This window comes from Neofelis nebulosa, chromosome 2, assembly GCF_028018385.1.
Source record: "Neofelis nebulosa isolate mNeoNeb1 chromosome 2, mNeoNeb1.pri, whole genome shotgun sequence".
Taxonomy (NCBI): domain Eukaryota; kingdom Metazoa; phylum Chordata; class Mammalia; order Carnivora; family Felidae; genus Neofelis; species Neofelis nebulosa.
Genome location: NC_080783.1, coordinates 61887302 through 61911990, shown reverse-complemented (window position 1 = coordinate 61911990; position 24689 = coordinate 61887302). Strand labels below are relative to the sequence as shown.

At 36.5% G+C, this 24689-nt stretch overlaps 1 protein-coding gene across 9 annotated transcripts in view; it reads right to left on the bottom strand.

The window, feature by feature from the left end:
* METTL8 (methyltransferase 8, tRNA N3-cytidine) overlaps positions 1 to 24689 on the bottom strand; it is a 98263-nt gene that overhangs the window by 28522 nt on the left and 45052 nt on the right. For 8 of the 9 annotated variants that reach the window (XR_009257280.1, XM_058714266.1, XM_058714256.1 and 5 more), the window contains one exon: positions 11603 to 11694. Coding sequence is in view for 8 of the 9 variants with exons in the window: in XM_058714266.1 (XP_058570249.1) it covers positions 11603 to 11694 (92 nt within the window). In the remaining variant the exon portion in view is untranslated. Of the gene's footprint in view, positions 1 to 11602; positions 11695 to 20431; positions 20555 to 24689 lie in introns of those variants that run through there. The other variant, XM_058714257.1, reaches the window with a different exon arrangement.

Genomic DNA, 24689 nt, shown 5'->3' with positions numbered 1-24689 from the left:
CAACCTCTGTGCTGTCAGTGTGGAGCCCAATGGGGGGCTTGAACCCACGAACCATGAGATCATGATCTGAGCTGAAATCAAGAGTCAGACACCAAATGAGCCACTCATTTAGGCACCCCTAAATCTTGGATTCTTAATACTCACATTTTTACCAATAACTTGTAGGACTCTTAGAGAAAGGACACCATTTTTTATGTCTCTGTATATGCAGTTTCAACACAATGAATATCTTGGTAATCAGACAGGAAATTGCAGAATTATAAATTACACAATCTTAGAGCCAGAATGGCCCATTGAAATAATCTACTCCCAACTCCCTTGTTTTGCGTTTGAACAGAAGATAGCACGGATATGAACCTACTTGTTCTAGGCCCCAGAGCCCAGTCACAGCAGAGCTAGGACCACCTATCTTAACCCCTGGAGCTAAGAGCCATCCCATTCTCCCCCTACCTCCAGAGGAATCTCTTCCTATTGACATCTCCTACTATGAAACCTTAAAGAGATATGCCTTTTTAAAGGAAATTTGCGTTTCATGATGTTATCCCTTGGATTTCCCTCTGTCCAGTGTCAGCATTAGTTCAACCATCTCAGAACTTCAGACAATTCTTAGCTTTCCGCCTCTTTTTTTTCTTAGCCTTATTTATTTATTTTTTGAGAGAGACAGAGTGAGCGGGGGAAGGACAGAGAGAGAGAGGGAGTGAAAGAATGTCAAGCAGGCTCCATGCTGTGGAGAGTCTGTGTGAACATGCACTGCAGAGTCTGATGTGGGGCTCAAACCCACAAACCATGAGATCACGACCTGAGCGGAAACCAAGAGTCGGACGCTTGACCAACTGAGCCACCCAGGTGCCCCAGCTTTCTGCCTCTTTTTATTTGTACCTTAAATTAATAAAATAATTCACTCACTCCTTCACTCAACAAACATTTCTTGGACACTGTTATGCATGTACCAGGCCTAATCCCTGGGTTAAGAATTATTCTCACCTGGGGCACCTGGGTGGCTCAGTCGGTTAAGTGTCCAACTTCGGCTCAGGTCATGATCTCATGGCTTGTGGGTTCTAGCCCCACATTGGGCTCTGTGCTGACAGCTCAGAGCCTGGAGCCTGCTTTAGAGTCTGTGCCTCCCTCTCCCTCTGCCCCTCCCCTGTTCATGCTTTCTCTCAAAAATAAAATAAACATTAAAAAAAAAGAATTATTCTCACCCAATATAGACACATGACCTTTTTTTTTTATTTTATTTTATTTTATTTTTTTATTTATTAAAAAAAATTTGTTTTAATGTTTATTTTTGACAGAGAGAGAGACAGAGCATGAGCGGGGGAGGGGCAGAGAGAGAGAGGGAGACAAAGAATCTGAAGCAGGCTCCAGGCTCCCAAGTTGTCAGCACAGAGCCCGATGCAGGGCTGGAACTCACAGACCACGAGATCACGACCTGAGCCAAAGTTGGTTGCTCAACCGACTGAGCCACGTAGGTGCCCCGACACATGACCTTTTTAAAGTGCTTTCAAAGAATAAAAAAGATCTTCTATTGATATAATTTCCAAGATCTAATGTTGGGCAAAAAAGCAAAGTGTAGCACAGTGTGTATACGATACAATCATTTGTTAGGAAAAATGAAGATAAAGAACACGTGTGTGCATACACAGAAACACAATGCATACACACACACATATTTGCTTGTATATGTACAGAATACCTCTGGAAGGATAATCATATAACTAGTAATACTGGTTGCCTCTAGAAAGGGGAACTGGGTTGGCTGGGGCCAGGAATAGAAAAAGAATTTTCATTTGGGGGTGCCTGGGGAGGCTGAGTCGGTTAAGTGTCCAACTTCAGCTCAGGTCATGATCTCATGGTTCGGTTAGTGAGTTCAAGCCCTGCACTGGGCTTTCTGCTGTCAGCATAGAGCCTGCTTTGGATCCTAAAGCCTGCATCAGATCGTCTGTCCCCCTTGCTCTCTGCCCCTCCCCGCTTGTGCTCTCTCAATATCTCTCTCAAAATAAATAAATAAACAAACAAACAAAGGCTAGGAAAGAAGAAATTAAAAAGAAAGAATTTTCATTTGAATTTTGATCTGTATGAAATTACTATCCCCTAAATAAAGTTACAAATAAAAATAATGGAATCATTTCTTTCATAATTGTAAAGAAGCCCCAACCCTCAGAACAAGCAGTTGCCAGCAGTTGCCAGTTCATCTTTGTTGTAGAACCCTGTCCTGAAGCCTTTATAGTTTTCCTTTTCTTTCCATTTTTATCTTTATGGCCTTGTACATGGATCTCCACCCATCTGGCCACAAGACTTCCTTCCCATCAAGGCTGAATTGTATCTGGCAGCAGGACTTGCTATAAAGACAGAAACTCCCATCTGTATTTAAGGTCTGAGAAATGAAAGTAGATCTCTGTAACAAAAGAATTATATGATGCTGAAGTCCAAAACATGTTCACATCTGCACTAATGGAAGGAAGCCCATTTGTGGTTAATCTGAAAATTTTATATATTATCTTTAAAATAGTTCTATCTCTACTTTTAAGAACTGGAGTGTGCCTGGTATACTGTGTGAGGAAATAAAACAACATTCTGAAAATCAGATTCAGGAGGAATTAGGAAACTATCAAATTTCCCCAGGGTTTTCTCACACCTCCCCTGTTCCTTTTTCCTTAAAAACTCTCTTTGTAACTCACTCTGTGCTGGTAAAAAATGTTTCAGTTTAATAAAAAGCAACCACCTAAGAAGACCTACATTTAGTAAAATCTCTAGTATCTGAGTTTTCATTGCCAAGCTACTTGTGAAGTGAGTTTGAACCTAACTATCAGTAACTAGAATGTAACACTACATCTCAATTAATCTGTGGAAATATTCCCCTCGGAATTAATTGGGAGGAAGGAGGTAAATAGCAGGACAGCAGCTTGGAAGAAAAAATGTTCATAGTAGTGCTATTTAAAATAGGGAGAAGGGGGCAGCTCCTGGGTGGCTCAATTGGTTGAGTGTCTGACTCTTGATTTTGGCTCAGGTCATCATCTCATGGTTCATGGGTTTGAGCCCCAAGTTGGGCTCTATGCTCTCAGCATGGAGTTTGCTTAGGGTTCTCTCTCTCTCCCTCTCTCTGCCCCTCCCATTTGTACTCTCTCTCTCCCTCTCTCTCTCAAATATAAATAATTTTTTTAAAACATTAATATTTATTATATACTCATTTATAATAATCAGATGAATATTTAGAGTGATGGCAACAATTTAATGATTATTAAGTAGTTCTTTCTTTTTGTAAAGTTTTATCTATATCATATACACAAAACAAGAATTTTAGATGAATTCTTCATTCAACTTGCCGACAGTTTCCTCATTTGATGAGGGGTTGAATTAGTGTTTCTCTATGTTCAAGGTCTAAAAGTCTATGTACTTTTCTTATTAAACCCCATGAATTTATGGAGAACATTAAACATTGTCAGTTCTACAAACTACAAAACCTTGGGTCAGATTGCTGTCTTAAATATGAACTTGTACTACTACTGTTTTAATTTCTACAGTTTATAAAGATGAATCTTCAGTAAGGTGACTGGAATCTGGTTCATTGCAAATACATCAAGCATCTAAATTCAACCCTAGATTATGCAATCTTTAAAAAGGATATGATTACTATGAGAAGACTACAGTCAAGGTCTGCTAATACGTACACTTCCAAGCCTTTTTCAAGTATTTCCCACTATTCAGGAATTAAGAGAAAAAAACATAAATCATTATATCATTAACAGCAATAACACATACTGAGTGTTTGTTATGTGCTAGGCACTATGTCAAATGCTTTATTTGGATTTTTTCCCATTTTAATCCTGATGATACCAATCAGACATATTATTACTCCAATCTACAGACAAAGAAATTCAAGGTCAGAGGGGATAAAAAATTTTCCAAGGTCATCCAGCTAGAGCCAGGATCTGGACCAAGTCTACTGGACTTTTTTTTTTAATATTTATTTATGAGAGAGAGAGAGTGTGTGAGCACAAGTGCACACAAGCACGCATGAGTGGGGAAGGGGCAGAGAGAGAGAGGGACAGAGGATCTGAGTTGGGATCTGTACTGACAGCAGACAGTGCAATGCGGGGCTCAAACTTATGAACCATGAAATCATGACCTGAGCTGAAGTCGGACGCTTAACCAACTGAGCCACCCAGGCACCCCCCAAGTCTATTGGACTTTAAAGCTCATGCTCTGGGGTATCTGACTGGCTCAGTCAGAAGAGCATATGACTCTTGATCTTGGTGTTGTGAGTTCGAGCCCCACTTTGGGTGTAGGGATTACTAAAAAATATAAATTTAAAAAAGAATAAATAAATGAAGCTCATGCTCTTAACCATTACACTATATTGCCTTCCTAACACAAAATCAGAAAAATTTTAAAGTTTATTTATTTTGAGAGAGAGAGAGAGAGAGAGAGAGAGAAAACACCAGCAGGGGAAGGGCAGAGTGAGAGGGAGAGAGAGAATCCCAAGTGGGCTCTGCATTGTCAACACAGAGCCCAACCCGGAGCTCCATCTTAAGAATCCTGAGGTCATGACTTGAGCCGAAAATCAAGAGTTGGATGCTTAAATCAACTGAACCACCCAGGCATCACAACACAAAATCAGTAACAACCCCTCCAAAATATCTCTGAAAATAACCTGTTTTTCTGATTTTGTACTTTCCTCTCATTATAAAGCATCCAATTGAAATTAAAACTTCAGTATGACATAATCAGTATAAATTGTAAAAATGCTAATTGGAGTGAACCTTCATAAAAACAGACAAAAAAAATACAGAATTAAACACCATTTGATTTATATAAAATATAAACTATGCAAAATTATATGATGAAATTATGATGAGCAATGGAAACATAAAATGTTCTATGAGAATAGGTGGGTTTGTGGGATAGAAACAAAACAGAAACAGCACCCAGCATGGGCTGGGGTAAAGGCTAATGGGCTGGAACTTTCTTGTTCTTTGTTTTTTAAAGTTGTGCTTTCAGCAGTATCTCAATCAAGGCTGGCAATTCATAGTTCCCAGTTATGTGTGATGGCTTCTGAGACCCCACCAGAAGCTCATTCACACTCACAGATCTGGTTAGAAGCAAGGTAAACACCTTCAGCATACGATTTAATTTCCTGAACATTAAAGGTCTCTGATAACAGGGAAGTGGAAGAGCTATTTTTCCTGACCATGAGTGAAAAATTTAGTTTCAACCTCCTATTAACTCATCTCAAGTTCAGGCCAATAATGATAAATATAGTGTGGAGAATCTGCCCTTTCTTAATCTTGTCCAAAATACATACATAATGTATGACCCTGAGATCAAGAGTCACATGCTCTCCTGACTAAACCAGCCAGATGCCCCAACCAACTGATTTTTTTTTTTTTTTTTAACCAACTGATTTTCTAAAGAGGTATATTAATGATCAGTTTTTCTTGGAGAAGCAGTTTTTCCTTTCATATTCCTAGGCTGTGGACTCAGAGTTAATTGCTCAGTGCCAATGGCAGTAAAAGGGATGTAGTGATGTGCTTAACCACAGACAGATGAAGCAAATTCTCAATTATTCATTTATTAAATTTAATACTGCTGAGGGGAAGAAGGAATATGACATACTAACTATACTTAAATATTCAGAACTCACCCTGAATCACACTGAATATCACAACTAAGAAACTGAATTAAACCATTTATGTATCTGACATATGAGATATGATTAGTATGAATTATGAAAATTTATCCTGTTACAGTGAAACAAAAGGCAATTTAGAATTATTTTTGCACATCATTTACACAAACACCTGAGCTCTCAAAGTTAGAAATTTCCATATACCACTGATAAAGTTCATTCTCTAATTAAGAAAAAACTCTTACGAAAAGTATATATATGTATATATATATATACTATATATATATATATATATATATATATATATATATACACTATATACAAACACACACACACACATATTTTAAGATTTTATTTTTTATTTTTTTGAGAGACAGAGCATGCAGATGGGGGAGAGAAGCATAGGGAGAGACAGAGAATCTTAAGCAGGCTCCATGCTCATGTGGAGCTCATGTGGATCCCACAACCCTGAGATCATGACCTGAACCACAATCAAGAGTCAGAAGCTCAACTGACTAAGCCACCCAGGTGCCCCAAGATTTTATGTTTAGGTAATCTCTACACCCAAAGTGGGGTTCAAACTTACAACCCTGAGATCAGGAGTTGCATGATCTACTGACTGAGCCAGCCAGGCGCCCCATGAAAAGTGTATTTCTAAGAGCACAGCATGAACTTTTAAAAAAACAAAGCTGATTTAAAAATAAGTACCCTATGGGCACCTGGGTGGCTCAGTCGGTAAAGCATCTGACTTCAGCTCAGGTCATGATCTCACAGTCTGTGAGTTCAAGCCCCACATCGGGCTCTGTGCTGACAGCTCAGAGCCTGGAGCCTGCTTTGGATTCTATGTCTCCTTCTTTCTCTGCCCTTCCCCAGCTGGCGCTCTCTCTCTCTCTCTCTCTCTCTCTCTCTCTCAACTATAAATAGACATTTAAAAAAAAAAAGTACCCTAAATTTATCAGCACACGAAACTTTTAGCTACTCTTTTTTTTCACACAGGACACTTTCAAGTGGTAAAGGTATTCACAAGTGACAAAGTTATTCTTTTACTATTTTGCTTAACATAGATAACTCACCCTAGATAGGTAGTTATTTGAAAGTATATTTTAAAGTAAAAATAGCAGCTGCTTTCGTTATTGAGTTTTAAAAGCCCATTACATTTGCTAAATGATCAGCTAAGATATAACACACTGGAGATGTTTTTAGGAAATTATAAAATATAAACATGTTAACTCAAAAACTGCCAAATGTGTTTTTCTTATTTCTCTGAATTAATCTGCTTTTAAAAGAAATATGAACTATTGTAATATTTAAAATAAATTACCAAAAGGAAACGTGGAATTAAAACTATTAATCTGGGCACCTAAGTGGAAGAAATATTGCTAATGAGAGCTTGGAGGTTATACACTTTAATCACAGACATGAAATGTCAACCATCTCTCAGCAAAAAACTACACTATTTGTGATGCTTAAGTTCCTATTTTTAGAACTGTGAGGGTGTTTCCTGACTTCAGTTCTCACAACATCTGAGACAATAGGTGAGAAATGAGAAATGGGAGTGACAGGAGGGAGTGACACACACAAGACCAAAAGAAGTGTGCTAGAGAGTAGGTCAGCATGGCAGAACAACTAGTATTTCCTCCCAGGGACATTAAAATAAGTGAGATAAGATCAATAAATAGTCCTTATGCTATATAATGATCTGCCAATGGAATCCTCTGTGATGGGAGAAAACAGGCTCTTTCAGAGACTTAGGGCTCTCCTGGAAAAGGAGGGATAGTGGTTAACAGAAGCACCAGAATAAGAACCGGGTCAGAGCCTCCTTTGGGTTTTTACAAAGTTTACGAGCAGAGCTTTAAATGGATCCATTCACCTTGACCTGTATTCATCAGAGACGCTAGATATCAAATTAGAAGCTTCCCCCCGGACTTCTGCAGGCTAGCAGGACCTGGCAGAGACCTGGCTGATTCCTGGCAGAGACTGGCTGGGTGGCTGAGAAGGTATTTAGTCTCACTGTAATGTCTTGTCACTGAACATAGCTCCTCAGAACAGAAGTTCTCTTTCTTTGCCATCCCCACAGCAGCCTCAATTGCTGCTCTATGCAATCTTACTTAAATGGCATAAATGGCCACTCTCCCTGTGTGGTCCCCTCCTTGTGGCAATTCCCTGACATGTATGCAGTCCACCGCACCATGTTCTATTCCAGGGTGGGGAAACCTCAATCACTTTGAGTCATTTTATTTCATTTTACTTTTATTACTTAAAACAAAATTTTAAGTTTATTTATTTTGAGAGAGACAGAGACAGCACGAGTGGGGGAGGGGCAGAGAGGGAGAGGGAGAGAGAGAAACCCAAGCAGGCTCTGTGATGTCAGCATGGAGCCCAGCACGGGGTTTGAACCCATGAACTATGAGATCATGACCTGAGCTGAAATCAAGAGTCAGAGGCTTAACCGAACGAGCTCCCCAGGCTCCCCATTTTGAGTCATTTTAAAATGGAGTCTTTAGTTCTGGGTCTCCACAGCAGCCAGAAAACTTGCTCAGAAAGAGACTGTATGCGCTAATAAGCAAACCAAATGCTTCAAAGCAGTATCATCAGTCCTCTCCAGCCTGCTTTTCCTGCTTCTGTAGAGAGAGGCCAGTCACCACCTTTCTATTTCAGTCACACTATGGTTCTGTGGGAACTGTCATTTTCCTTTACTGCGGTTTCCAAGCCCTAAAATAACCTTCTCATTAGCTTCACTCAAGTTCATTGTTAACGTAAATAGGCCAAAATAGGCAGCCTCAGTACAGAGCACTTTAAGGGAACATTATCAGCACTGCTCATCTATTTATGTCCTAAACAAATATTCAAGAGAGCATGAAAAAAATTCTTGGTTTTTCATATCAGGAAATATACTGTAGATAATTTTTAACTTCCTGGAAACGAATTAAGATGACTGATAACTTTTAATTCTGTTTAGGCTTGACTCTCTCTGTCACATCCAGGTGGCCACTAGCAGAAGCTTGAGTAATGTGGAAAATATGTCTGTGCAGCTGCTGGCAAAGAAGCAAAATTATACTTCCTCAGAAACAGTGTGACAGAGTTCCTGCAAAGGAATGCAATGTTGGCTGATTTGTAAGCAGAACTGCCACTGGTATGCACCCTCAAATCCAGCCCCAACACTCCCTGGCTACATCCCACTCTGGGACTGCATGGCTGGAGCTCATAAAAATAGAATGGTTCCATCGTGGATCAGGTGCTCTTCTATCCTGCCCACCCTCCAGGACATATTCATGCTTAAGATAAGGAAGGAGAACTAGCTCTAAGGAGTACCAAACAGTGCCAGAGGATAAAGTAAGTCATTAATGGTGGCAGAGAATAAGATACGGAAGAAATGCCCCCTTCACTGGTTAAAAGCTGTCTCATTAGCTCAGTTTTCAAACCTTAGCTACAATTGTATACTAAAGTCACTAGAATAATAGTTGACTATTGGTGAGATTAGTGATTTTCACCATGTTTGGCTTGCACAGAGGAATTAAAACATCTTTCCCTGGGGGGTTTCAGAACATAGGATTGATCTGGAAACCAAATTCTATCTCAGGAGTTGGCAAACTTTTCTGTAAAGGGTCGGACAGTAAGTAGTCTTTGTGGGCTATGTACAGTCTCTATTACAACTATTCAACTCTGTGTATATAGCTCAAAAGCAACCATAGACAATATGTAAATAAATGATTATGTCTGTGTTCCAATAAAACTTTATTTATAAAAACCGGCAGTAGATTGGATTTGCCCCTGGCCATAGTCTGCTGACACTTGCTCCATCTATCAGGTACTCTGATACTGCTACAAGAATGATTGAGAAATCATCATGACCAAAACCAAGCTGTTCTGGCAAAATTAATCTAGGGTATTAGAAGCCAGAATAGTGGTTGCTCTTTGTGGAGTCGGAGGGGTTGGAAAAGTATTGTTATTCGTTCAGAAAATGAGGAGGTTTTGGGGTTAATGGTAATAATCTGTTTCTTGACATGGATATTGGGGAAATTCAATGAGCTTTGGGACAATTCATTTAAGAGTTGTGAAAATTTCTCTATGTATTTGGTACTTCAAACAACTTTTTTTTTTTTTTTTTTTTAAAGAAAACAAACCTGTTTTATTTTTATTTTTTTATTTTTTTTTTATTTTTTTTTATTTATTTTTGGGACAGAGAGAGACAGAGCATGAACGGGGGAGGGGCAGAGAGAGAGGGAGACACAGAATCGGAAACAGGCTCCAGGCTCCGAGCCATCAGCCCAGAGCCTGACGCGGGGCTCGAACTCACGGACCGCGAGATCGTGACCTGGCTGAAGTCGGACGCTTAACCGACTGCGCCACCCAGGCGCCCCAGAACAAACCTGTTTTAAAGGAGAAATCACTTTAGGAAAAACAAGGTAGAAAGTCTTCTCGAGAGTACATGGGTTGGTCAAAGTGTATATGGGTTGGTCAAATTGTATATGGGTTCCTAGCTATGAAGTGAGAATGACACAGACCAAGTTTTTTCTAGTGTGGTTTAAAAAAAAATATGGTAAAAGACACATCACATAAAATTTATCATCTTAACAATTTTTTAGTGTACAGTCCAGTAGTGTTAAGTATATTCACTTTGTTGTGAAACAGAGGTCCAGAACTTTTTTATCTTGCAAATCTGAAACTCTGTATGTTTTAAAACAACAACTCTGTGTTTCCTCCTCCCCCCAGCCCCTGGTAGCCACCATTCTACTTTTTGTTTCTATGAATTTGACTACTTAAGGTATCTCATATAAGTGGAATTATATAGTATTTGCCTTTTTTGTGACTGACTTATTTCACTTAGCATAATATTCTCAAGGTTCATCCATGTTGTAGCATGTGATGGGATTTTCTTCCTTTCTGAGGCTGAGTAATATCCTCTTGTGTGTATACCACATTTTGTTTATCCATTTATCCGTCGAGGGACATGTGGATTGCTTCTACCATTTGCCTATTGTGACTAGTGTTGCTATGAACATGGATGTGTGAATATACCTTCAAAACCCTGTTTTTAATTTTTGGCTATATATCTAGAGGTGGGATTGCTAGGTCATATGGTACTTCCATTTTTAACTTTCTAAAGAACTTCTATACTGTTTTCCATAGAGGCGGCACCATTTTACAATTTCACCAATTCCACAGTGCATAAGGGTTCCATTTCTCCACATCCTTACCAATGCTTGTTATTTTCTGTTTTTGTAATAGTAGCACTAGCCAATTTTTTTAGAAGCCAGATTCGAAGGTTGGCAAGGTCTTACCTCAATTAAATTCTGAATATCAAAAGGCCTCCAAGAAAAATACCTTGATGTTTAGCCTAAAAGGTCACAACATTTTAATACTTTACCTTTTTTGCTCAAAGTTTCTGAATTTATTAAATATTCCTGGCCAGTAAAATGCACAACAGCATACTAAAAGATGCATAGTGAGGCACCTGGGTAGCACAGTCAGTTAAGCATCTGGCTCTTGATTTTGGCTCAGGTCATGATCTTACGGTTCATGAGATCAAGCCCTGGGTCTGGCTCTGCACCGACAGCATGGAGCCTGCTTGGGATTCTCTCTCTCCCTCTCTCTCTGCCCCTCCCTAGCTTGTGAGCTCTGTCTCTCTCTCAAAATAAATAAATAAACAACAAAAACAACTAAATAAATAAAAGATGCATAGCAAGAGGGAAATTTCAAAATTTCCTTTTGTGTATCTCTCAGAAAAATGTAATATTATGATTACCAAAAAAGCAAGTAAAGAGTCAATACATGATTTATTTCACTGACTTTGTCCCACTACACTAGAATAATGGAATTCTCCCAAATGGAACAAGTGGATTGGCGTAGGTAAAAGCTAAGAACTCTCCAAAGTAATGACACAGGAGGAAAACAGACTAACATGTGAACTGAATCAGCGGAAGGTCAAAGAGAAAAACCAGGCTCCAAAAGCTACTACATGTAGTTGCCGACCTTGTTCTTCCAGAAGGACTCGCACAGCTGAGTTTTCCTCTACTCTTTTTCTGGCTGCTGCTTCTTCTTCTTTTGACCACTGCATGTGATCCCTACCAAAAAATGAAAAGATTGTAAAACCTGCTTTATAATTAAAATCAGAAAAAGAGTGACAAAGGATACATCTTTCATTCTAGCAGAGTCAAAGACAAATGATACAAACTAATTCTGTGTTGAATGAATATATTTTGTGTCAGATGTTTCTTCTGATAGTGCTGGTACAATCCTGGAACTCCTATAGCTCTTGTGTTTAAATCTGGCTGTGTTGCAAGCCCTAGCCACCTTTTGGAAATGACTGAGAAGTAATGTCCCAGGAGCACTATGGTACATGACTGAGTGCTAGTATGGTTTGCTCTATTTTACTCTAAGGCTAAATTTATTTGCCCTTTTGTTTATGAATATGGCATTCTTTAACAGTTTTAAAATCTCTTTTATAATAATTGTATTCTAATACTTCACTGTCAAAGAGATATAAGTTTTAAAATATTTTGCACTTACCTTCAGTCTTTTAAGTAATTTTATATTTTTCTTATTAGTTGCCTTAATTTCTGTAAATGGATTCTTTTACATTTAAATGATAGAATAATTCACATAGTATATGAAGGTCAGCTTTTCAAGATCTTGCGCTTTCTATAAGTATTTTCAGTTTCAGAATTTATACTTCCTATATGAGAAGATATTTTCCACTGCTAAAATGTTTTCATGGAATAGAAGCAACATCTTTATACACAAAAGGTGAGTTTTTTGGTTTTTTTTGGGTTTTTTTGTTTGGTTTTTACAAAGTTTGCAATGCTTTTTCACAATTGGTAAGACTACGAATGAGTGATGTAATTTTCAGGAATAAACCGTTTTTCTAAACAACAAAGAAACTACATACCTAAAATTCAAGTTCCATGTAGCTTATTGATAATTGTAAGAAAAATTAACATTAATATCATATGATATTTGTAGCTACCTCATTGATTATAAAGGGGCAAAATATCAACATTTTGACATGCATCATAATGGTGGCTGATAAACATTAACTGAGCACTTAGCCTGGTCATAATTATTATACTGATAAGCTACTATTATTTATTATGTGCTAAGCATTGTGCTAGTAAGCACATTACATACATATATGTCTTACTTAATTCTCTCAAAAACCCTATGAGGGGGTTATAATCATGCTCATTTCTCATAAGAGGAAAGAGAAATTTAGTAACTTAATCAAGGTAAGATAGCCATTAAGTGACAGAACCAGAATTCAAATCCAAGTCCGTCCTCTTGGCAAGTAAGTAGTCTATTAATGTCTACCAAGACAGTGGGGGATACTGAGAGATTTAAGACTTATCTTTGGCCATAATGGGGTTTATATTCTCCTGAAGCAGGCAGATTAACAGAAGTAAATGAGAATACAAGGTAGTCTACTTGGTTAGCATCTACTGTATGCAAATATAGCCAATTAATGCTAGCTGGGGCAAATAGGAAGGCTTGAGAGGGAGGGGAGTTTGGGCCCAGGTTAGAGGGAAAGGAGGTGGGGCAATTATTCATGTCATTATGAAGCTGGGAATATGGACAGTATATACAGGAAACAATAAAAAAATCCATTTTGATTGGTTCTCTTGGGTAACGGCAGATGAAGTTGGCAGCTGGGTCATGGTCAGATTTCAGAGGATCTTAAGTGTGAACAGTTTAGTAGTGTACAAGAGAAAATGACGTGGGGAGGTGGAAGGGAGACCAGTGAGAAGTCTGTTCAGTGGTCTAGGAATAAGTCCCGGGACTAAGGCGGTGGCAACAAACAGAAAGGCAGAGCAGAGGGAGAGACACCGACAAAACCTGTAGCTGTGACCTAGAGGTTAACTAGCTGCAGGGAGGAGAAGAACGACAGAGTCAAGAATGATTCTAAGGTCTCAAAACTGAATATTAATCAAGTAGGGGTAACCAAGACAGAATAAGGAGTTACTTGGGGTGAAATGATAAGCTTGGTCCTATTTTAAGTCATGTTTATGCAATCAGATATGAGAAGGTATATTCCAGTGACCTGGCTATAAATACACCACTGGAAGGTGAGAAACTGCTTTCCTTTAAGTAGGATCAAAACTGGTCTACTGAAATTCTCAAGAAAAGTAAATGATAATGCAAAAAAAATCAGAGTTCCAAAGATGAAAATTTAACCACTGTCGTTTCAAATAAAACCCAGTCATTCACAGCCCAAATAATCATTCAGCAGCTTTGTTCACTTGCTTCAATGAATGAAATTAGAACAGATTTTTGTTTTGACTTAACTTATGTGAGCAATCGCATACATAACTTGGACCTGGCAATTATACTTTATATTCTGTATATATAAATCCATATAGAGCATTATTAAATGATAGTTATGATATTAAAGGCAACAGGTCATTTATTGAAAAAATAGGTTTACTAAGTCTGGGTACAAGCTTCTCATCTATGAATTTCTACAGCATGTAAGAAAGAAAATAGAACAATCCATTTCCCTGTAACAAAAATCAAGCTCTGAGACAATGAGAGTCTTTAGCTTTAGCTTTAAGCATTTGTTTTAAACTGTTAGTTTAACTTGCTTCTTCCTGAGTATTTAATAGATTTAGTTATTTCTTAAATTGCTCTAACTTCCTTACACTGTTCTTTATGTTGCTTCATTTTCTTAACTGCTAAGTGAGGGGAATATTATACCCTAAGCCCCGGCAGAACAGATTTTCCACTGTACAGTTACCAAATCCCCACAGAAACCTATAAGATATTTCTACTGTATTTATGAGAACTTCCTCCAGACCTGCTGCTTTATGGCATTTCTTTATATTAGAAGAGTCTGATTCACATATACTAAAACCCAACAGACGGCAATAAGAATCATTCAGGTTTGTAAGTAATAAATACAATTACAATAGAATTTAAGCATAGAGACAAATAACAAACAAGCTGAAAATAGTCAGGTATTACAACCACCATCATTAACAACAAAGGAAAAAAGTGTTCCATACTGTTTGACCTATGAATTGCGCTTCTGGGAATTTATTGTAATAAAGTAACTCAAAAGAACAGAGAAATACCTATAAAATGATATTCACTAGAATACCAAATATAATACCAAAAAATTGGAAATAATCTCAGTGATAGGGTAATGAAAAAAAATATGGTAACTTAAAGGAATATTATGCAGATATTTAAAATTATAAATATAAAGTTTACATAGCAACGTGGAAAAGTATTTATGACACATGAGGTTAAAACAGCAGATCCCAAAATTGTATATGTATTATAATCAGAACTAAATAAAGTTATAAAGATATTGGATGAATAAAAACAATTGTGTTCAAATAAGAGAACTGAGATTACTGTTTTAAAATTTCCTTGGGGCGCCTGGATGGCTCAGTTGGTTAAGCATCCAACTACTGATAGTGGCTCAGGTCACGATCTTGCCCCACGTCAGGCTCTGCACTGACAGTGCAGAACCTGCTTGAGATTCATCTCCCTCTTTCTTTGCCCTGCTTGTGTGCTCTCCCTCTCTCTGTGTCTCTCTCCCAAAAATAAACAAACTTAAAAAAAGAGAGAGAGAGAATTAAGCAGAAAATACAAAATACACTTAACATTTTTCCTGGAAAGTTGAATTTGAGAAAAAGAAATCTCAAAAATAGGGGTACCTGGGTGGCTCAGTCGGTTGGGCATCTGACTTTGGCTCAGGTCATGATTTCATGGGTTTGTGAGTTCAAGCCCCGCGTTGGGCTCTGTGCGGATAGAGCCTGCTTTGGATTCTGTGTCTCCCTCTCTCTCTGCCCCTCCCCACTCATGCACTGTCTCTCTCTCCTTCAGCTATAAATAAACATTAAAAACATTAAAAAAAAGAAATATCAAAAATAAAAGAATTTTTGAGTAATAAATTTTTACAATATGGCTGGTAGAATTTGTCTTATAATTTTGTAGTAGTCATAAGTCTTATGACCTCAGTTCATGAATGTGCATATGTCCATACTTCTTATTCCTTCTATACGTAAAGTGTAATCAAATGATGATTCCTTGCTTCAGCTTTAAGTTGATTGCAGTTAACAGTCTAAATAATTGTGTATTTGGTTTGGAAAAGTTAAACACAGACACACACACACACACACACACATACACAGACCTCAATAATTTAGCTTGGGTACTAACATTTTTGGGGATCCTGCCTATTGAAAATTCTGCTAAATGTGGTGCCACTATTATAATTTTTAATAATCAGATATAAACTAAAGTACCCAGTATAAGCTATATGAATAGAATGCTTTTCTGTCTTTGTTACTTGTTGGTATATAAAAGCCTCATCATAAGACAAAATTTAAAGACAAATTTAACAAATTTACTAGGTGACTGGTGAATTAAAAATAAAATATTCTTCCAAAAATGAATAAACGTTGAAAAAAAATAAAATATTCTTAGGTAAAAAGGAAGAAATGGAGGGTATTAGTTTCAGCTTAAAATTATATTAATAATCCTTAATTCCATGACAAAATCATATGTATTACAGTTATCATTATAATAATAGAAAATTTTAAAGAGAAAAAGTCTTTCCTTTCATTTAAATATCCTAACAGATTAATAGTTCTTAAGTTCCCTTCCTGTATTTGTATATATACATATACACAAACATTTTTCTATAAAGCTAAAAAAATCTTCATAATTATGACTTAAAATTGCTGAATAGGACTTGTAATTTTGGCCATGACACAGTACGTAGTAATGGGCTTACCCTTCTACCATAAACAATGATAAAACTGGATAAAATATATGAAGGAATTGTTTTTAGGCACTGTATTACACCTCAGACAGTGCAAGACTGTGATCCCTAAGAGAAGAGAAACACAAAAGGTCAGTCCCCACATTTCACCCTGGCCTTCTGTCTAGGTCATGTTCTAGACTATAGTACAGAGGTACAGCCCATCAGAGAGTGGCTGTCTTACTAAGTGGCACTTTTGTAAGCTGAGAAGGCAGAGATCAGGGTTCAGAGTTCCTGAGGTGGTGCAACTTTGTGCAGCAGAATAATGAAGAGAAGACTGGACAGAAGGGTAGGCTCCTGAAATCTGCAAGGAGTTCTCCTAGTGTTTAATTAGTTCTGGCTATTCACTAACAGGACAGACTCCACAGGTCCTGATGGATTCTGGAGGTGAAGGCAGAGAAAAAAAAAAAAAAAAAACCTGACTGGACATAGGCAGTGCAGTACTCAGAGTTATTGGAATTTTGGCTAAGCCAGAGTGGAAAGACCACTCTGAACACCTTCATTATTCAGTTAAGACCCTAGAAATGCCATGCGATAGGAATAAGACCCAAACTGGATTCAGGACAATATCAAAACAGTCTCACCCTAACAACACTTAAAATTAAATCTCACCTGGGGTGCCTGGGTGGCTCAGTCAGTTAAGTGTCTGACTTCGGTTTAGGTCATGATCTCACAGTTCGTGGGTTCAAGCCCCAGATCAGCTCTATGCTGATGGCTCAGAGCCTGGAGCCTGCTTCGGATTCTGTGTCTCTCTCTCTCTCTGCCCCTCCCCCGCTCATGCTCTGTTTCTCTCTCTCTCTCTCTCTCTCTCTCTCTTTCTCTCCTTCAAAAATAATTAAATATTAAAAAACAATTTTTTAAAGTTAAATCTTACCTGACCAGAGAGATTTGGCAGTAATTCAACCACTTGCCAGAAAAAAAAATCCAACACCTTTAAAGTTAGAAATAATCCAGGGGCGCCTGGGTGGCTTGGTCGGTTAAGCGTCCGACTTCGGCTCAGGTCATGATCTCATGGTCCATGAGTTCGAGCCCTGCGTCGGGCTCTGTGCTGACAGCTCAGAGCCTGGAGCCTGTTTCAGATTCTGTGTCTCCCTCTCTCTCTGCCCCTCCCCTGTTCGTGCTCTGTCTCTCTCTGTCTCAAAAATAAATAAACGTTAAAAAAAAAAATTAAAAACATAAAAAAAAAAAAAGAAAGAATCCAGATCCCATAAAAGATATCATCCGCAATGTCCACTACACAATCAAAACTATTTGCATTTGAACAATCAGGAAAACGTGATCCCTAATCAAGAGAAAAGGCAGCCAATAAATACTGACTAAGAAAACTCAAAATGTCAGAATTAGTACACAAGAATTTAAAATAGCTTTTAAAAAAGGTTCAAAGGTTTAGAGGAAAAGATGGACTGAATTGATGAATAGATGGGGATACCTCAGCAAAGAAAGGGAAACTATTAAAGGGAAATGCTTGACCTTAACCCATATACAATATCTGAAATGAAAAATTCACTGGCTAGGCTTAACAGCTAATGGACACTACAGGAAGAAAAGGTCAGTGAACTTAAAGATTTACAGATATGGAAATTATTCAAACTGAGAACAGAGGGAAAAAATTGGAAAAAAAAAAGGTGCAAGTCTTCATAATCTATGGTATAATACAAATTGGGTCTAAGAAACACACAAGTTGAAGTCCCAGTAATAGAAGAGACAGAGTGAATAGGAAAAAAAACTGAAGAAATACTGTCTAAAGTTTTTCCAAATTTGATTAAAAACAAACAAACAAATAGTAACCAATAGTAAATCCAGGAAGCAAAGCAAACCGCAGGCATGTTAAATACACAGAAAAATTCTAAAAAACAAAGGTAAAAAGAAATCTTTAAAAAAATTATAGAGAGGGGAAAAGCACTGCAAACAGCTGACTTCTCATTGGAAACAATGGAGGCCAGAACGCAAATGAACATCTTTAAAGTACTGAAAGAAAAATCTCTGTCAACCTAGAATTCTATATGCAGTGAAAATATCTTTCAAAATTTAAAAATAAAAACATTTTCAGATAAACAAAATTTAAGAGAAATTGTTACTAGCAGAATCTATAATATAAGAAATGTTAAAGTTCTTCAGGCTCAAGGAAAATGGTACTAGATAGAGACACAGAGCCACAGAGTAGAATATAGAGATGAGAAGTGATAAATATGTGGGTAACTATAAGACAATTTTTTTATACTTTGTCTTAATTTCTTAACAAAATTACTAACTGTATGTAGCAAAAATAATAATGAATCATAGAGCTTATAACATACAGAAGTAAACCAAACAGCAACAATATAACACAAGTTGAATACATAAGTAGAATCATATTACTGTAATCTTTTTAACATTTTATATTATGTGGTACAATATTAATTCTAAGTAAACTGTATCAAGTCAAGGAAGCACCTTAAGATAATGACAGTAACACTGTAATCTCTAGGACTATAGTTATCAAAGTGTTGCCCACTGTGTCAGGTGGTTCACTAAGTCAAAACTATATAATACTGCTATTTGCCTTTTTCACTGATTGATGTTTACACTGATAGTATAAAAAACAATGGTAGGTAAAAGTGCAGCTGCCCTAATATGAAATAAGACAGTGGTACCAAAATGTGCTAGTAGTTGTTGATTCTACACCACCATCCAGTGGGTGGTAAAGAATTCACCAGGTTTTGTTCTAAAAAACAGAATTCACTGGAGAATGTGTCTGATAAAGCAATAAAAACTATTTTATAAAATATTGACCCTTGGGTATACATATGTTTAATATTCCATGTGACAAAATGGGAGGCATACATAAAGCATTTCTGCATTGTGAAACGATGACTGACTTATAGAAAAGAATTTGTATGGTTGTTTATGTTGTGAACTGAATTATCTGCTTTTTTGTTTTCAGGGAATCCTATTTTTAGTTGAAAATGCAACTATAGACAAACTTAGTTATTCAGACTTGGGTATCTGACATATCTTAAAAGTAAATGAAATGTGCTTCCACTTTAAGGAAAAGAAATGATAATATTTGCTGCCAAAGATAAATTTTGTGTTTTAAAACAAAAATTAGGATTTTGCAAAAGTTGTGTCCACCCATGAATTTGATAGCTTTCCAATCAATACTTCGAGATTTTACTGATGAGAAAGTGGTGATATTACAAAAGCAATTCTTAAATGTTGTATAATGAAATGTGTCAACATTTGAAAGATTTACATAAGACAGAGAATCAAACTACTCAAAATTATCCACACATAATGTTATAAAATGATGCAGAAATAAAATATCCAAAGTGTAAAATGTATCAATGAATTATAACTAATATGGTTTCATATTCTGTATTGTAACTAAGAAACTACCATTGCTGAGATTTAGTATAATATCAGGAAAAATACCTACAATTATTTTTAAATGCTATGTGAAAACTCCTCTCTTTTACTAGCACATATCTGTGTGTGGCCAAATTCTCTTCATATAATTCAACTGAAACAACATATCACAACAGATGGAATGAAGAAGCAGATATGAGAATCTAGCTTTTTCCATTAAACCAGATATTAAAGAGACTTCCAAACATTTAAAATAATGCCATTCTTTTGGGGGAACAAATAGATATTTTCATTAAAATATGTAATTTATATAACATGTAATGGATTGTTGTTGTTTCAAAATGAATTAAATATTTTTAATGGCTCAGTTTTAATTTCTAACATGGAAAACATCACTAGATATAATTCACATGAATAAAAGTTCTTTTAGTGTCCTCAAAAGATTAGAGTCTAAAGAGGTTCTGAGATGAAAATGTTTGAAACTATTTTCTAGAATAGTATCTAAAAAATAATGTAAAGATGTATAGCCAAAAAGCTAGTAGAGGAAATAAAAGAACAAATGACACAAATAAAAAAAGAAAGATAATTAAACACATCATATTAACTTACAATGCTAACCAGAATTGAGTGTTATCTTAAATTTCTCTCTCCTTTTCTTTTTTGATACTATTTTAATAGATATAAAAAGGTACCTTATTGTTTAATTTTGTATTTCTTTTACTCTTGTGTATTTCCTCATATGCTCACATGGACTTCCTCCTGGATCAACTCTCTATGTCTACTGCCCATTTATCTGTAGAGCAAAAACCTTAATGATTTTTTAACAATGTAACAAGTATTCTATGTGTTCTATATGTTAACTTTGATATATGGTAGTGAAAAGTCATTTAAATTTTCTGTGTCTCTCAGTTTGTGTATTAGTAAAATAAGAGCAATAATTCTCAAAACAATATATAATTAAGATTAACTACTTCGGAATTATAATTATCCTAATTCGTCAAATCTAAGACAGTTATTTTCTGTACCGGTAAGAAAGGAAAAAAAACATTCCAATTATAATTATAAGATGTCATCAGTTGTAAGAAATATCATGATTTCAGAGATGTTAATCAGTGAAACAAATGTGAGCCTCAGATGGATGAAATACAATTATTACAGGTATATCAGCTAATAATTTAACTAATTTCAATTAAATCTTTTCTACTATTGACACTAACTTATACTTATGACTCCTGGCTGCCCACTTGTCTTTTTGGCTATAGTTAAGTATTTCCGTTGATTATTTTTATTAGTAAATCTGTTTCTTCCTTAGGAATGAATGACTTACAAAAGACACACAGAAAGAAGTGATGCCTTCCCACTTCTGCATATTCTGCATATTCTCTATTCCATTAAATAGAGGTCACAGCTGCTGGAAGAAACTAATACCCACTTCCATCATTAGACATTTATTGAGAACCTGTATCTTTCAACCACTGAAATGTGAATTGGAGACATAAAGATGAAGAAGATTTGGTAGAACTCAAAATTTTCATAAGATGAATTCTAATCAGCTTTAAAGAATAAAGAATTTATCAGGTAGAAAGTAAGATGGGAATAGGTGTATGGAGGGCATTCTTTTAAAATTGCAACAGTAACTAATGCATATAAAATGTAAAGTTTAATCTCTACCTCTCATCCTCATGCCCATTCCTGAGATAAACAGTATGATGTAGACATTTCTAGACTTTTCTCTGTGTATATAAAAACAAAGATATATATACACACATAGCACATGCACAAGAATTCCTTACTAAAATGAGACCTGCGATACTTTTCTGCAACTTGCTCTTTTTGTTGTTGATATCTCTTAATATCAACATACGTAGATCTCTCTTTTCTTTAAGTAGGTTTTATGCCCAGTGTAGAGCCCAGTGTGGGACTTGAACTCATGACCGTGGGATTAAGACCTGAGCCGATGACAAGAGTCGGATGCTTAACTGACTGAGCCACCCAGGCACCCCAGATCTCTCTTACTTTTATTAACTACTACATTATTTTCCAATGTATGGATATAACTATATTTTAATGGGTTTATTGAAGTATAAATGACATATGGTAAACTGCACATATTTAAAGTGTACAATTTGAGAAGTTCCGACATATGTTGGCACTCAGGAAACAATCACCACAGTCAAGACAATGAATATGTCCATCACCTTCAAAAGTTTCCTTGTGTGCCTTTAAAATTCCTGTTTTCCAGCCCTCCCCTTCTCATCACCACCCCCAATTCCACTGACAACCACTGATCTACTATCTGTCTCTATATATTAGTTTGCATTTTCTGGTGTAGCACTAAGAATACAATACATAGTCTTCATTTTTAGCTTCTTTCACTCAGCATAATTATTTTGAAATTCATCCATATTGTTATGTTTATCAATATCTCATTCCTTTTTATTACTGAGTAGTATTCTAATATATATATATATATGAAATACACAATTTGTCCATTTACTTATGGACATTTGGGTTGTTTCCAAATTTGGCTACTACAAATAAAGCTGCTATGAATAATCATGTATAAGTATTTGTACGGACATATGCATTCTTTTCTCTTGGGTAAATATCTAGGAATTGAATGGCTGAATCATATTACAGGTTTATGTTTAGTTTTTTAAGAAACTGCTAAGCTGTTTTCCAAAGTGGTTATACCATTTTATATTCCCACCAGTAGTATATGAAAGTTCCAGTTCCTCTACATCCTCTCTAATATTCAGTACAGGATTTTGAATTTTAGTTATTCTAATAAGTTTGTAGTAGTATCTCATTGTGTCTTTAGCTTTTTTTTTTTTTGAAAGCTTTTTATTATTTATTTATTTATTTATTTTTAAAGTAATCTCTACATCCAACATGGGGCTCAAACTCATGATGGGAAGCTCAAAAATCACATGCTCTACTGACTGAGCCAGCCATATGCCCCTCATTGTTAACTTTAATTTTCACTTTCCTAATGACTAATGATGCTGATCATCTTTTCATGTGCTTATTATCCGTGTATCTTCTTTTTTTAATCTGTGAGTCTTCTTTGGTGGAGTATCTGTTCAAATATTTTGCCCATTTTTTGGGGCTCTTGTTGAATTTTGGGAGCTTTTTATATATTCTTATTATGAGCTTTGTTTACTGAATTTTGAGAGCTTGTAAAAAGCTCTCATGAGTCTTTTATCTACAACGAAAATGAGCGAATTATTGATGCATGCAACAACATGGATAAATCTCAAAGTAATTATGCTTAGTGAAAGAAGCCAGGCAAAAAACAGAATACATATTGTGACTTCCTTTAAATACTGGAAAATGCAAACGAATCAATAATGCATGCTATGTTCTTTCTCCCTCTTCTGTCTTTCCTTTCTGTTTTTCTGCAGATAAATTCTCTTGACGCCCAACCTTACTCAGAGACCTCTTTATCTTTCTCTGTAAATTCCCAGTTTGAAGGCTCAGCGTTATAGATTGTATCCACTTTCCTATATTCTGAGGGTCTTAGAATTGAGCGAGATGGAGGAAACTCCACTGGGTAGTGGACAGCCTTTATGAGGGTGTGAAATCCGTTTTCTCTTCCCTCCCCTCCCCATGCCTCCTCTCTCTCTCTCTCTCTCTTTCTTTCTCCCTTCCTTTCCCCTTCCCTTCCCTTTCCTTTCATTAAGTCCTATGCTAGGTTTCACTCATCTAGTTAAGATGTGTCCTATTCCTAAAAGGGTTTCACTTGGGCTTAGGATAGTTCTCCCAATTCAGCATGGAACCCCAGAAAATGGTGAGCCTCAGGATTTTCCCTGCTCTGCTGAGACCTTAAATTCTGCTGCCATAGGCAAAACCATTTATTTTCAAGAGTTCTTTTTCAACCTTTACTGGGCTGCTAATGAGTATTAGTAATGATCTGCCAGCTGATCTTCTTTTCCTGGTACTGCTTCTGAGAGATGAAGGTGAGGTCAGGAACCACTCTGAGCCACATATGAATCTACAGTTTCTTTACTTGATCACTAATTTGCCATGTTTATGGGCTTTTCTGGTTGCTATTGGTAGTTTTGCTTGCTTTTATTACTTTTTATTCATTTTGTTGAAGGAAGAATACTTTGTTTTTCAGATTCATTCCATCTTCTTTATCTGGAGAACTCAGGCTTCTTAGTGAAATGGGCTGGAGGGCAATTCTTTCTCAGGATATCAGAAACTGAATAAAAAGGGGTATATTTATTTTTTCCTCAAAAAATATTTGTAAAAAGTGGGTCACATATAGAGTAAATAGTACTTACTAACTAAATTAGAGGCTAAACAGAAAAATAAACTGTAGACAATTTTACGTCTCTGAGAAAGAACTGACAGGTACAGTAGTTTTCTAAAAACATCTTTTAAAAATCAAAGTTCGGCAAGAGAGGAAACATTCTTAACTACAAAGGAGGAAATGAGGAAGTCAGAACTTTTGGACAGAACCTGGACTTGAAGGAAGGGGAAAGTAAACCAGTCTTCTGGTTTTCAGTTTAATTTACAAATCTTCTCTTTAAGCAAAAAACAAAAACAAAAACAAACAATAAAAACAAACAAAAACCAAAACCCAAAAAACAAACAAAAAAGCAACCACGGCAAAACAGGTACATGAGGAGATGATAGGAAGCAACTACTTTTACTTTCCTCTTTCTTTGGAGGAAATTATTTTTATTATTACAGTATGAATCCACCTTTGGAGAGAGTTCACTACAAGTATCCTGGCATGGGCTGCACAACCTTTTAGGGAGTATGCTGTGGAGAAGGACAGCTGTCGAGACTAGATTAAGGTTTTTCGAACTTCAATGAACAGAACCCTAAGAGGCCATGAGGCTTCTACAGTGAGGGAGGCACGGTGGGAGAGGAAAAGGGAGGTGGAGCTGTTGGTGCCTCAGGCCTCTACATGCTTCATTAAGACCAGGTTTGTTTTTACCG